The sequence below is a fragment of the Oncorhynchus clarkii genome, chromosome 16, assembly GCF_045791955.1.
Source record: "Oncorhynchus clarkii lewisi isolate Uvic-CL-2024 chromosome 16, UVic_Ocla_1.0, whole genome shotgun sequence".
Taxonomy (NCBI): domain Eukaryota; kingdom Metazoa; phylum Chordata; class Actinopteri; order Salmoniformes; family Salmonidae; genus Oncorhynchus; species Oncorhynchus clarkii.
Window position 1 is genome coordinate 55734449 of NC_092162.1, and position 12689 is coordinate 55747137.

A 12689-nucleotide genomic window follows, 5' to 3' on the forward strand; every position below is an offset into this window, starting at 1 on the left:
TGTCCCCTTTACGGTAATTAGGGGAAACTCTCATCCAACGTTAGGGCAATAGCGGAAGCCAGAGAATCAGGTTGCTTGATTTAACTACCACTCCACTGTGTGTCTTTAAGTGGGATTCTCCGGCGCCGGGCGAGAGGAGGGGTTGGAGTGACGCTGGCTTCGATGCCTTCGCTCTTTGGTGCTGAGCTGAGCAACGCTCTTCACCTGCAGATGAGAGAGCGAGGGAAGTAGGGACGGGCTTTCTACTTCTGAAGAGCTTACCACTGGAAGTGCGGAGCACAGGGGGAACAAACCAGCTATCACACCGCGGGGAAATTATACAATTACCAGAGAAGAAATACGAGCCTTTTAGCCTTTTCCAGCTCAAGCAGCCTCCGCTTGCTTGCAACGATGAAAACTGTCTCCATTCTCATGCTGACAGCAGCCTTACAACTGGCCACGTTTTGGGTGAGATTTCCCATTTTACTATAACATTATGGAAGTGTTTCGTTCCTATGCTGCTCACAGTGTTACAGAGCGTACATTTTTAGAGACAGTTAAAATGTTTTGGGTTGATCCTGAACTTGTTTATTCTATTTCGACTGACTTGTTCTCCAACACAAGTGCTTTCTTTTCGAAGCGCAACGTCAGCCTTTATATTTAATATTATTCCCCAACAAGATCTGCCATTGAATGAGAACTGTCTTTCGTTTTCTCACACAACACTCAACCTGGTCTCAAAGCATTTCGTATTAGCCTAACACAAATAATGTATAGCGTAAAGCGTAGGCTGGAGGAAATGATTTATGAATATTCTCACCGCCGCTTTACCCCTCAATCAAATTCTGACTGAATTGATGCCGTGCACTAGATACCCTTACATGGGCAATGTATTATCTTGTTACTTTCCTTGATATTCATTGAGCGAGATATTCATTGAGCGAGTGATAATGGTGCGAAATGCTGTCTTTTTTAATTTCCTTATTTTAACGGAGCTGTTAGTCTAACGTTAACGCGAAACCTCACAAATTCCACTCGCTAATGCAACTAGTTAGCTACTTAGGCTATTAGGAATATTCAGCTTTTGTTTTAAGGAATTTCCTATCCTTAACTCGTTTGTTATATGAGCCAACTTTATTGAAACAAATATTTTACTAATGTCATATGTCCAGCTCCAAATATAGCCTTAAAGTATAAAAAGGCGAATGTTTAATTTGCTATACGTCAATAACTAATTACATTCTCCGCAATCCAGTAAGAGGGACCATTTTGGTGTTCCAAACTTGCTTGGTGTTGCCGGCTTATAGTAGGGCGCAGTCGGGCTTTGTCTTCCCCACACATAACTTGCAGTCTACCTCCTCTAGCCCAGCGGCGTGTTCTAGGGTCGCCTGGATTCCGCATTGTTGGAAAATGATAGATGCATTGGTATTTCCATGGTACGCTTGAATTATCATCGTCATTAGGCTACCAGGAGTGACAGATGTGTGGTATGGATATCACCATAGTACAGCTCTAAAGTTATTTAAATGGGGCTGAAGCTTTCCACTGTAACTAACGTGTATCACACACACTCAACTGGTGTGTTTGTGATGTCTGTGTGCGTGTGGAGGCAGCATCATTTATCCCACACAATGAGCCCTCATTAAATTCTCTGTGCCCTCTGGCAGTTTGAGTGTCATTCCCAGTTAGTGGAGAGAAAATTCAGATCAGATAAGCTTCCACCTGCTTCCAGTAGATACCTCCACTGCCCCCTGTAGTGAGGACCCTACCAAACCACGCCTGCTAGTACTTAGTCTACCGGGTCTGCAGGATAAATAAAAACAACTTTCATGTATTGGACAAATGTATGTTGAATTAGTGTTTAATTAATTAAAAGCACATTTAAAATGTGTAACACAAATACTCAGCTGCACATTCAATCCAACCTGCTTTAATGCTGCCCTGGAATTTGTCTATAAAGTTGTTAATCAAAACTGATCCCTGATTTGGATTGAATAGGGCTCAGAGTCCCAGTATATAGGCAGACCCCTTGATGGTGGCGGAGGGAGATCTGGAGCAGGGTGGATCAGCTCTGCAGCCACCAAGGGAATACCTTTGTTGTGGTAATTAGGTGTGTGTGTGTGTGTGTGTGTGTGTGTGTGTGTGTGTGTGTGTGTGTGTGTGTGTGTGTGTGTGTGTGTGTGTGTGTGTGTGTGTGTGTGTGTGTGTGTGTGTGTGTGTGTGTGTGTGTGTGTGTGTGTGTGTGTGTGTGTGTGTGTGTGCGCATCCATGTCGGCCACACACTCCAAATCCCTTGAGTGCCCATATCTGTTATGTCTGCTCCCCCTGTCCTATTCCCAGACTGGAATGGACAATGGGGAGAGTGTTAGGTCAAACAAGCCTTGTTCTCTCCTGATTATTTGAAAAGTATTATGTTGTCTTGATATTCACTGCCATACAACTGTGTATTTATTTCACCTGAATGCCCCGGCAGCAGATAGATCACATTCACAAGCCCAGTGGTGGAAGGGGAGCCATGGTAATCTCTCTATCTCTCCTGTATAGCTGCTGCCAAGGCATAAGCACTTTCCTTCAACTTCCAGGGTCAGAGAAGCAACTGAATCAATGGATTCCATGTTTCTAGATGTCTCACCAACAATGTATTCTCTTTTCTCTCCCAGAGGACTAATGGAAAGCTGGCGTCCAAAGCCCTCTGCAGACCTGGCTTCTCACAAAGCTTTTACTCTGTGCTTATTTCAAGGGATGTACTGCAAGGCCGGAGCATACTTCAAGGTAAGTTCTTTAACTTTTCACTTCTCTCTTTCAGCGGAGAGAGCGGAAGGCGAGCGCACGAGCTGCTCCCCGCTTTAATGACAGTGAAAGGAAATCTGGATAATGGCGTTTGCTTCGTTTCTTGTGGTGCCTCGTGAGTTCGACTCACTTTCCGAGACAGAGCATGCCTCACTCCATCAAGGCTTGCAGTGGTGGAGTGTGTGTACAGATGTGCAGGGATTTGAATAGCTTTTTATTTGAGGTTGATTACGTTGTTACACGCATTATTACATTATTTCAACATTTTATAAAAATACATTCACATGCATTACACGCATACGCACAAACACAAACACACACACATACACACACAGGATCCGTTGCAGAAGGCTATAGTGTGCTTTGTGGAGATGTTATTTTCTGGAGCTGCAGGGTCAGTGTATGTCAGTGTATCACTTTTGCAATGCTGGGCTCAACACTGCTTTAGCAAATGAAAACATCTTTAATCTTCTCTTGTTCTTCTCTGGTTGTCTGTCAATGAATTGAAACAAATATCACTTTTTCACTGCTGTAGTGTTTACTTTTGAACATTCAAACACAATACCCCCCTCACTGTTGTGAGGACATTTAATGCAGATGATCACGTTGCTGATGTGCATCATCCACCATCACCATCACCATCACCTTCTCCACCATCACCACCACCATCAGCACCACCCCCATCATCACCACCATCAGCACCACCACCTCCAACACTATCACCATCACCACCACCTTCAACACCACCATCATCATCACCTCCAACACCACCATCATCACCAATACCACCACCCTCACCACCATGTTTGTCTTGACTTTTAGCCATTTTAGCAATTTCTCTGTGAATCAACTTAGTTTGAATAGCCGATAGTGCAGGAAATCGAATCGACATCCTGTGTCTAATCTCGCAGGGCTCCTGCCAATATAGGCTAATTAGAATCTTCTATTGATCCCAATGGTTTTACCTCGTAGCACCACTAAGCTGCATTGTTGTGCTGGGGGCCACACAATAGCTCTTTTGTGGGTCAGTCTGCTGTATCTTAGACAGCTGAACTGTTAACTTTTACTCTTAGAGGCCTGTTAGAGTCACAGCTGGATCCAGTCTCTGGCATGCACTGTGATACTTCAGACATAATTAAGTAGATATCATCATGCACTGTGATACTTCAGACATCGTTAAGTATATATCATCTTGCACTGTGATACTTTAGACATCATTAAGGAGATATCATCATGCACTGTGATACTTTAGACATCATTAAGGAGATATCATCTTGCACTGTGATAATTTAGACATCATTAAGGAGATATCATCATGCACTGTGATACTTTAGACATCATTAAGGAGATATCATCATGCACTGTGATACTTTAGACATCATTAAGGAGATATCATCTTGCACTGTGATACTTCAGACATCATTAAGTAGATATCATCATGCACTGTGATACTTCAGACATCGTTAAGTATATATCATCTTGCACTGGAGATATCATCTTGCACTGTGATGCACTGTGATAATTTAGACATCATTAAGGAGATATCATCATGCACTGTGATACTTTAGACATCATTAAGGAGATATCATCATGCACTGTGATACTTTAGACATCATTAAGGAGATATCATCTTGCACTGTGATACTTCAGACATCATTAAGTAGATATCATCATGCACCGTGATACTTCAGACATCATTAAGTAGATATCATCTTGCACTGTGATAATTCAGACATCATTAAGTAGATATCATCATGCACCGTGATACTTCAGACATCATTAAGTAGATATCATCATGCACTGTGATACTTCAGACATTAAGTATATATCATCTTGCACTGTGATACTTCAGACATCATTAAGTAGATATCATCTTGCACTGTGATACTTCAGACATCATTCAGTAGATAGCATCTTGCACTGTGATACTTTAGACATCATTAAGGAGATATCATCATGCACTGTGATACTTCAGACATCATTAAGTAGATATCATCTTGCACTGTGATACTTCAGACATCATTAAGTAGATATCATCATTTTCATGTCAGATGGAATTATACAGATGTGTTTTTCTCATGAGGGAAATATTGTGTCATGATTTATACTGTTCTGTTCTGTGTAGTTTAGTTATCATTCAAGGTATTTGGACATTTTTCTGTCAGAGGAATAACTCTCAATGGTGTTATAACAGTGTTATGTGAGTGTGTTATGGGAGGGAGTCGATGTGTTTGTGTCCATGCATTTATTAAGTGTGGGTATGTGTGTGCTTTAGCTGGTGATCACAGTGGGAGTGAGGTAGATAAGGGGTCTCTGAATTTAGTCTTGTATTGGCTACATAGAGGCCTGGCTGAGTCAGCGAGTGCGAGAGCTGCTTGTGAACACGTTCAGTATGCAGCAGTGAAGTCATCAGGCCAGCAGGGGGTGTCAACACAATCGCAAACAATCACTGAGCCAGCCATCACTGGTACACAGGCCAAACAACTCCAACCTGCCATCACTGGTGCACAGGCCCTACAACTCCAACCTGCCATCACTGGTACACAGGCCCTACAACTCCAACCTGCCATCACTGGTACACAGGCCCCACAACTCCAACCTGACATCACTGGTACACAGGCAAAACAACTCCAACCTGCCATCACTGGTACACAGGCAGTTCAACTCCAACCTGTCATCACTGGTACACAGGCCAAACAACTCCAACCTGCCATCACTAGTACACAGGCCAAACAACTCCAACCTGCCATCACTGGTACACAGGCCAAACAACTCCAACCTGCCATCACTGGTACACAGGCCCTACAACTCCAACCTGCCATCACTGGTACACAGGCCAAACAACTCCAACCTGCCATCACTGGTACACAGGCCGTACAACTCAAACCTGCCATCACTGGTACACAGGCCCTACAACTCCAACCTGCCATAACTGGTACACAGGCCCTACAACTCCAACCTGCCATCACTGGTACACAGGCCCTACAACTCCAACCTGCCATCACTGGTACACAGGCCAAACAACTCCAACCAGCCATCACTGGTACACAGGCCAAACAACTCCAACCTGCCATCACTGGTACACAGGCCCTACAACTCCAACCTGCCATCACTGGTACACAGGCCCTAAAACTCCAACCTGCCATCACTGGTACACAGGCCCTACAACTCCAACCTGCCATCACTGGTACACAGGCTGTACAACTCCAACCTGCCATCACTGGTACACAGGCTGTACATCTCCAACCTGCCATCACTGGTACACAGGCTGTACAACTCCAACCTGCCATCACTGGTACACAGGCCAAACAACTCCAACCTGCCATCACTGGTACACAGGCCAAACAACTCCAACCTGCCATCACTGGTACACAGGCCGTACAACTCCAACCTGACATCACTGGTACACAGGCCCTACAACTCCAACCTGCCATCACTGGTACACAGGCCAAACAACTCCAACCTGCCATCACTGGTACACAGGCCCTACAACTCCAACCTGCCATCACTGGTACACAGGCTGTACAACTACAACCTGCCATCACTGGTACACAGGCCAAACAACTCCAACCTGCCATCACTGGTACACAGGCCAAACAACTCCAACCTGCCATCACTGGTACACAGGCCAAACAACTCCAACCTGCCATCACTGGTACACTGGCCCTACAACTCCAACCTGCCATCACTGGTACACAGGCCAAACAACTCCAACCTGCCATCACTGGTACACAGGCCGTACAACTCCAACCTGCCATCACTGGTACACAGGCCGTACAACTCCAACCTGCCATCACTGGTACACAGGCCGTACAACTCCAACCTGCCATCACTGGTACACAGGCCCTACAACTCCAACCTGCCATCACTGGTACACAGGCTGTACAACTCCAACCTGCCATCACTGGTACACAGGCCAAACAACTCCAACCTGCCATCACTGGTACACAGGCCAAACAACTCCAACCTGCCATCACTGGTACACAGGCCAAACAACTCCAACCTGCCATCACTGGTACACAGGCCCTACAACTCCAACCTGCCATCACTGGTACACAGGCCAAACAACTCCAACCTGCCATCACTGGTACACAGGCCGTACAACTCCAACCTGCCATCACTGGTACACAGGCCGTACAACTCCAACCTGCCATCACTGGTACACAGGCCCTACAACTCCAACCTGCCATCACTGGTACACAGGCCCTACAACTCCAACCTGCCATCACTGGTACACAGGCCCTACAACTCCAACCTGCCATCACTGGTACACAGGCCAAACAACTCCAACCTGCCATCACTGGTACACAGGCCCTACAACTCCAACCTGCCATCACTGGTACACAGGCCCTACAACTCCAACCTGCCATCACTGGTACACAGGCCCTACAACTCCAACCTGCCATCACTGGTACACAGGCTGTACAACTCCATCCTGCCATCACTGGTACACAGGCTGTACAACTCCAACCTGCCATCACTGGTACACAGGCTGTACAACTCCAACCTGCCATCACTGGTACACAGGCTGTACAACTCCAACCTGCCATCACTGGTACACAGGCCCTACAACTCCAACCTGCCATCACTGGTACACAGGCCCTACAACTCCAACCTGCCATCACTGGTACACAGGCCGTACAACTCCAACCTGCCATCACTGGTACACAGGCTGTACAACTCCAACCTGCCATCACTGGTACACAGGCTGTACAACTCCAACCTGCCATCACTGGTACACAGGCCCTACAACTCCAACCTGCCATCACTGGTACACAGGCTGTACAACTCCAACCTGCCATCACTGGTACACAGGCCAAACAACTCCAACCTGCCATCACTGGTACACAGGCCAAACAACTCCAACCTGCCATCACTGGTACACAGGCCAAACAACTCCAACCTGCCATCACTGGTACACAGGCCCTACAACTCCAACCTGCCATCACTGGTACACAGGCCAAACATCTCCAACCTGCCATCACTGGTACACAGGCCGTACAACTCCAACCTGCCATCACTGGTACACAGGCCGTACAACTCCAACCTGCCATCACTGGTACACAGGCCCTACAACTCCAACTTGCCATCACTGGTACACAGGCCCTACAACTCCAACCTGCCATCACTGGTACACAGGCCCTACAACTCCAACCTGCCATCACTGGTACACAGGCCAAACAACTCCAACCTGCCATCACTGGTACACAGGCCAAACAACTCCAACCTGCCATCACTGGTACACAGGCCGTACAACTCCAACCTGCCATCACTGGTACACAGGCCCTACAACTCCAACCTGACATCACTGGTACACAGGCTGTACAACTCCAACCTGCCATCACTGGTACACAGGCCGTACAACTCCAACCTGCCATCACTGGTACACAGGGCCTACAACTCCAACCTGCCATCACTGGTACACAGGCCCTACAACTCCAACCTGCCATCACTGGTACACAGGCCCTACAACTCCAACCTGCCATCACTGGTACACAGGCCAAACAACTCCAACCTGCCATCACTGGTACACAGGCCAAACAACTCCAACCTGCCATCACTGGTACACAGGCCGTACAACTCCAACCTGCCATCACTGGTACACAGGCCCTACAACTCCAACCTGACATCACTGGTACACAGGCTGTACAACTCCAACCTGCCATCACTGGTACACAGGCTGTACAACTCTAACCTGCCATCACTGGTACACAGGCCCTACAACTCCAACCTGCCATCACTGGTACACAGGCCAAACAACTCCAACCTGCCATCACTGGTACACAGGCCCTACAACTCCAACCTGCCATCACTGGTACACAGGCCAAACAACTCCAACCTGCCATCACTGGTACACAGGCCAAACAACTCCAACCTGCCATCACTGGTACACAGGCCAAACAACTCCAACCTGCCATCACTGGTACACAGGCCCTACAACTCCAACCTGCCATCACTGGTACACAGGCCAAACAACTCCAACCTGCCATCACTGGTACACAGGCCGTACAACTCCAACCTGCCATCACTGGTACACAGGCCGTACAACTCCAACCTGCCATCACTGGTACACAGGCCCTACAACTCCAACCTGCCATCACTGGTACACAGGCCCTACAACTCCAACCTGCCATCACTGGTACACAGGCCAAACAACTCCAACCTGCCATCACTGGTACACAGGCCAAACAACTCCAACCTGCCATCACTGGTACACAGGCCAAACAACTCCAACCTGCCATCACTGGTACACAGGCCGTACAACTCCAACCTGCCATCACTGGTACACAGGCCCTACAACTCCAACCTGACATCACTGGTACACAGGCTGTACAACTCCAACCTGCCATCACTGGTACACAGGCCAAACAACTCCAACCTGCCATCACTGGTACACAGGCCCTACAACTCAAACCTGCCATCACTGGTACACAGGCCGTACAACTCCAACCTGCCATCACTGGTACACAGGCTGTACAACTCCAACCTGCCATCACTGGTACACAGGCCCTACAACTCCAACCTGCCATCACTGGTACACAGGCCCTACAACTCCAACCTGCCATCACTGGTACACAGGCCAAACAACTCCAACCAGCCATCACTGGTACACAAGCCAAACAACTCCAACCTGCCATCACTGGTACACAGGCCCTACAACTCCAACCTGCCATCACTGGTACACAGGCCCTACAACTCCAACCTGCCATCACTGGTACACAGGCCCTACAACTCCAACCTGCCATCACTGGTACACAGGCTGTACAACTCCAACCTGCCATCACTGGTACACAGGCTGTACAACTCCAACCTGCCATCACTGGTACACAGGCTGTACAACTCCAACCTGCCATCACTGGTACACAGGCTGTACAACTCCAACCTGCCATCACTGGTACACAGGCCAAACAACTCCAACCTGCCATCACTGGTACACAGGCCAAACAACTCCAACCTGCCATCACTGGTACACAGGCCGTACAACTCCAACCTGCCATCACTGGTACACAGGCCCTACAACTCCAACCTGCCATCACTGGTACACAGGCCAAACAACTCCAACCTGCCATCACTGGTACACAGGCCCTACAACTCCAACCTGCCATCACTGGTACACAGGCTGTACAACTCCAACCTGCCATCACTGGTACACAGTCCAAACAACTCCAACGTGCCATCACTGGTACACAGGCCAAACAACTCCAACCTGCCATCACTGGTACACAGGCCAAACAACTCCAACCTGCCATCACTGGTACACAGGCCCTACAACTCCAACCTGCCATCACTGGTACACAGGCCAAACAACTCCAACCTTCCATCACTGGTACACAGGCCGTACAACTCCAACCTGCCATCACTGGTACACAGGCCGTACAACTCCAACCTGCCATCACTGGTACACAGGCCCTACAACTCCAACCTGCCATCACTGGTACACAGGCCCTACAACTCCAACCTGCCATCACTGGTACACAGGCCCTACAACTCCAACCTGCCATCACTGGTACACAGGCCAAACAACTCCAACCTGCCATCACTGGTACACAGGCCAAACAACTCCAACCTGCCATCACTGGTACACAGGCCGTACAACTCCAACCTGCCATCACTGGTACACAGGCCAGGCTGTACAACTCCAACCTGCCATCACTGGTACACAGGCCACTGGTACAACTCCAACCTGCCATCACTGGTACACAGGCCCTACAACTCCAACCTGCCATCACTGGTACACAGGCTGTACAACTCCAACCTGCCATCACTGGTACACAGGCTGTACAACTCCAACCTGCCATCACTGGTACACAGGCTGTACAACTCCAACCTGCCATCACTGGTACACAGGCTGTACAACTCCAACCTGCCATCACTGGTACACAGGCTGTACAACTCCAACCTGCCATCACTGGTACACAGGCTGTACAACTCCAACCTGCCATCACTGGTACACAGGCCCTACAACTCCAACCTGCCATCACTGGTACACAGGCCCTACAACTCCAACCTGCCATCACTGGTACACAGGCTGTACAACTCCAACCTGCCATCACTGGTACACAGGCTGTACAACTCCAACCTGCCATCACTGGTACACAGGCTGTACAACTCCAACCTGCCATCACTGGTACACAGGCCCTACAACTCCAACCTGCCATCACTGGTACACAGGCTGTACAACTCCAACCTGCCATCACTGGTACACAGGCCCTACAACTCCAACCTGCCATCACTGGTACACAGGCCCTACAACTCCAACCTGCCATCACTGGTACACAGGCCCTACAACTCCAACCTGCCATCACTGGTACACAGGCCAAACAACTCCAACCTGCCATCACTGGTACACAGGCCAAACAACTCCAACCTGCCATCACTGGTACACAGGCCGTACAACTCCAACCTGCCATCACTGGTACACAGGCCCTACAACTCCAACCTGACATCACTGGTACACAGGCTGTACAACTCCAACCTGCCATCACTGGTACACAGGCCGTACAACTCCAACCTGCCATCACTGGTACACAGGCCCTACAACTCCAACCTGCCATCACTGGTACACAGGCCCTACAACTCCAACCTGCCATCACTGGTACACAGGCCCTACAACTCCAACCTGCCATCACTGGTACACAGGCCAAACAACTCCAACCTGCCATCACTGGTACACAGGCCAAACAACTCCAACCTGCCATCACTGGTACACAGGCCGTACAACTCCAACCTGCCATCACTGGTACACAGGCCCTACAACTCCAACCTGACATCACTGGTACACAGGCTGTACAACTCCAACCTGCCATCACTGGTACACAGGCCAAACAACTCCAACCTGCCATCACTGGTACACAGGCCCTACAACTCAAACCTGCCATCACTGGTACACAGGCCAAACAACTCCAACCTGCCATCACTGGTACACAGGCCCTACAACTCCAACCTGCCATCACTGGTACACAGGCCAAACAACTCCAACCTGCCATCACTGGTACACAGGCCAAACAACTCCAACCTGCCATCACTGGTACACAGGCCAAACAACTCCAACCTGCCATCACTGGTACACAGGCCCTACAACTCCAACCTGCCATCACTGGTACACAGGCCAAACAACTCCAACCTGCCATCACTGGTACACAGGCCGTACAACTCCAACCTGCCATCACTGGTACACAGGCCGTACAACTCCAACCTGCCATCACTGGTACACAGGCCCTACAACTCCAACCTGCCATCACTGGTACACAGGCCCTACAACTCCAACCTGCCATCACTGGTACACAGGCCAAACAACTCCAACCTGCCATCACTGGTACACAGGCCAAACAACTCCAACCTGCCATCACTGGTACACAGGCCAAACAACTCCAACCTGCCATCACTGGTACACAGGCCGTACAACTCCAACCTGCCGTCACTGGTACACAGGCCCTACAACTCCAACCTGACATCACTGGTACACAGGCTGTACAACTCCAACCTGCCATCACTGGTACACAGGCCAAACAACTCCAACCTGCCATCACTGGTACACAGGCCCTACAACTCAAACCTGCCATCACTGGTACACAGGCCGTACAACTCCAACCTGGCATCACTGGTACACAGGCTGTACAACTCCAACCTGCCATCACTGGTACACAGGCCCTACAACTCCAACCTGCCATCACTGGTACACAGGCCCTACAACTCCAACCTGCCATCACTGGTACACAGGCCAAACAACTCCAACCAGCCATCACTGGTACACAAGCCAAGGCTGTACACAGGCCAAACAACTCCAACCTGCCATCACTGGTACACAGGCCCTACAACTCCAACCTGCCATCACTGGTACACAGGCCCTACAACTCCAACCTGCCATCACTGGTACACAGGCCCTACAACTCCAACCTGCCATCACTGGTACACAGGCT

The 12689-nt window shown here is 49.1% G+C and overlaps 1 protein-coding gene across 1 annotated transcript in view; it reads left to right on the plus strand.

The window, feature by feature from the left end:
- The first annotated feature begins 236 nt into the window (after positions 1-236).
- LOC139368776 (cadherin-4-like) overlaps positions 237-12689 on the plus strand; it is a 544653-nt gene continuing 532200 nt past the window's right edge. Inside the window, exons 1-2 of the mRNA XM_071108107.1 lie at positions 237-447; positions 2640-2751. Coding sequence (XP_070964208.1) covers positions 391-447; positions 2640-2751 — 169 coding nt within the window. The 5' untranslated portion in view covers positions 237-390. The remainder of the gene's footprint in view (positions 448-2639; positions 2752-12689) is intronic.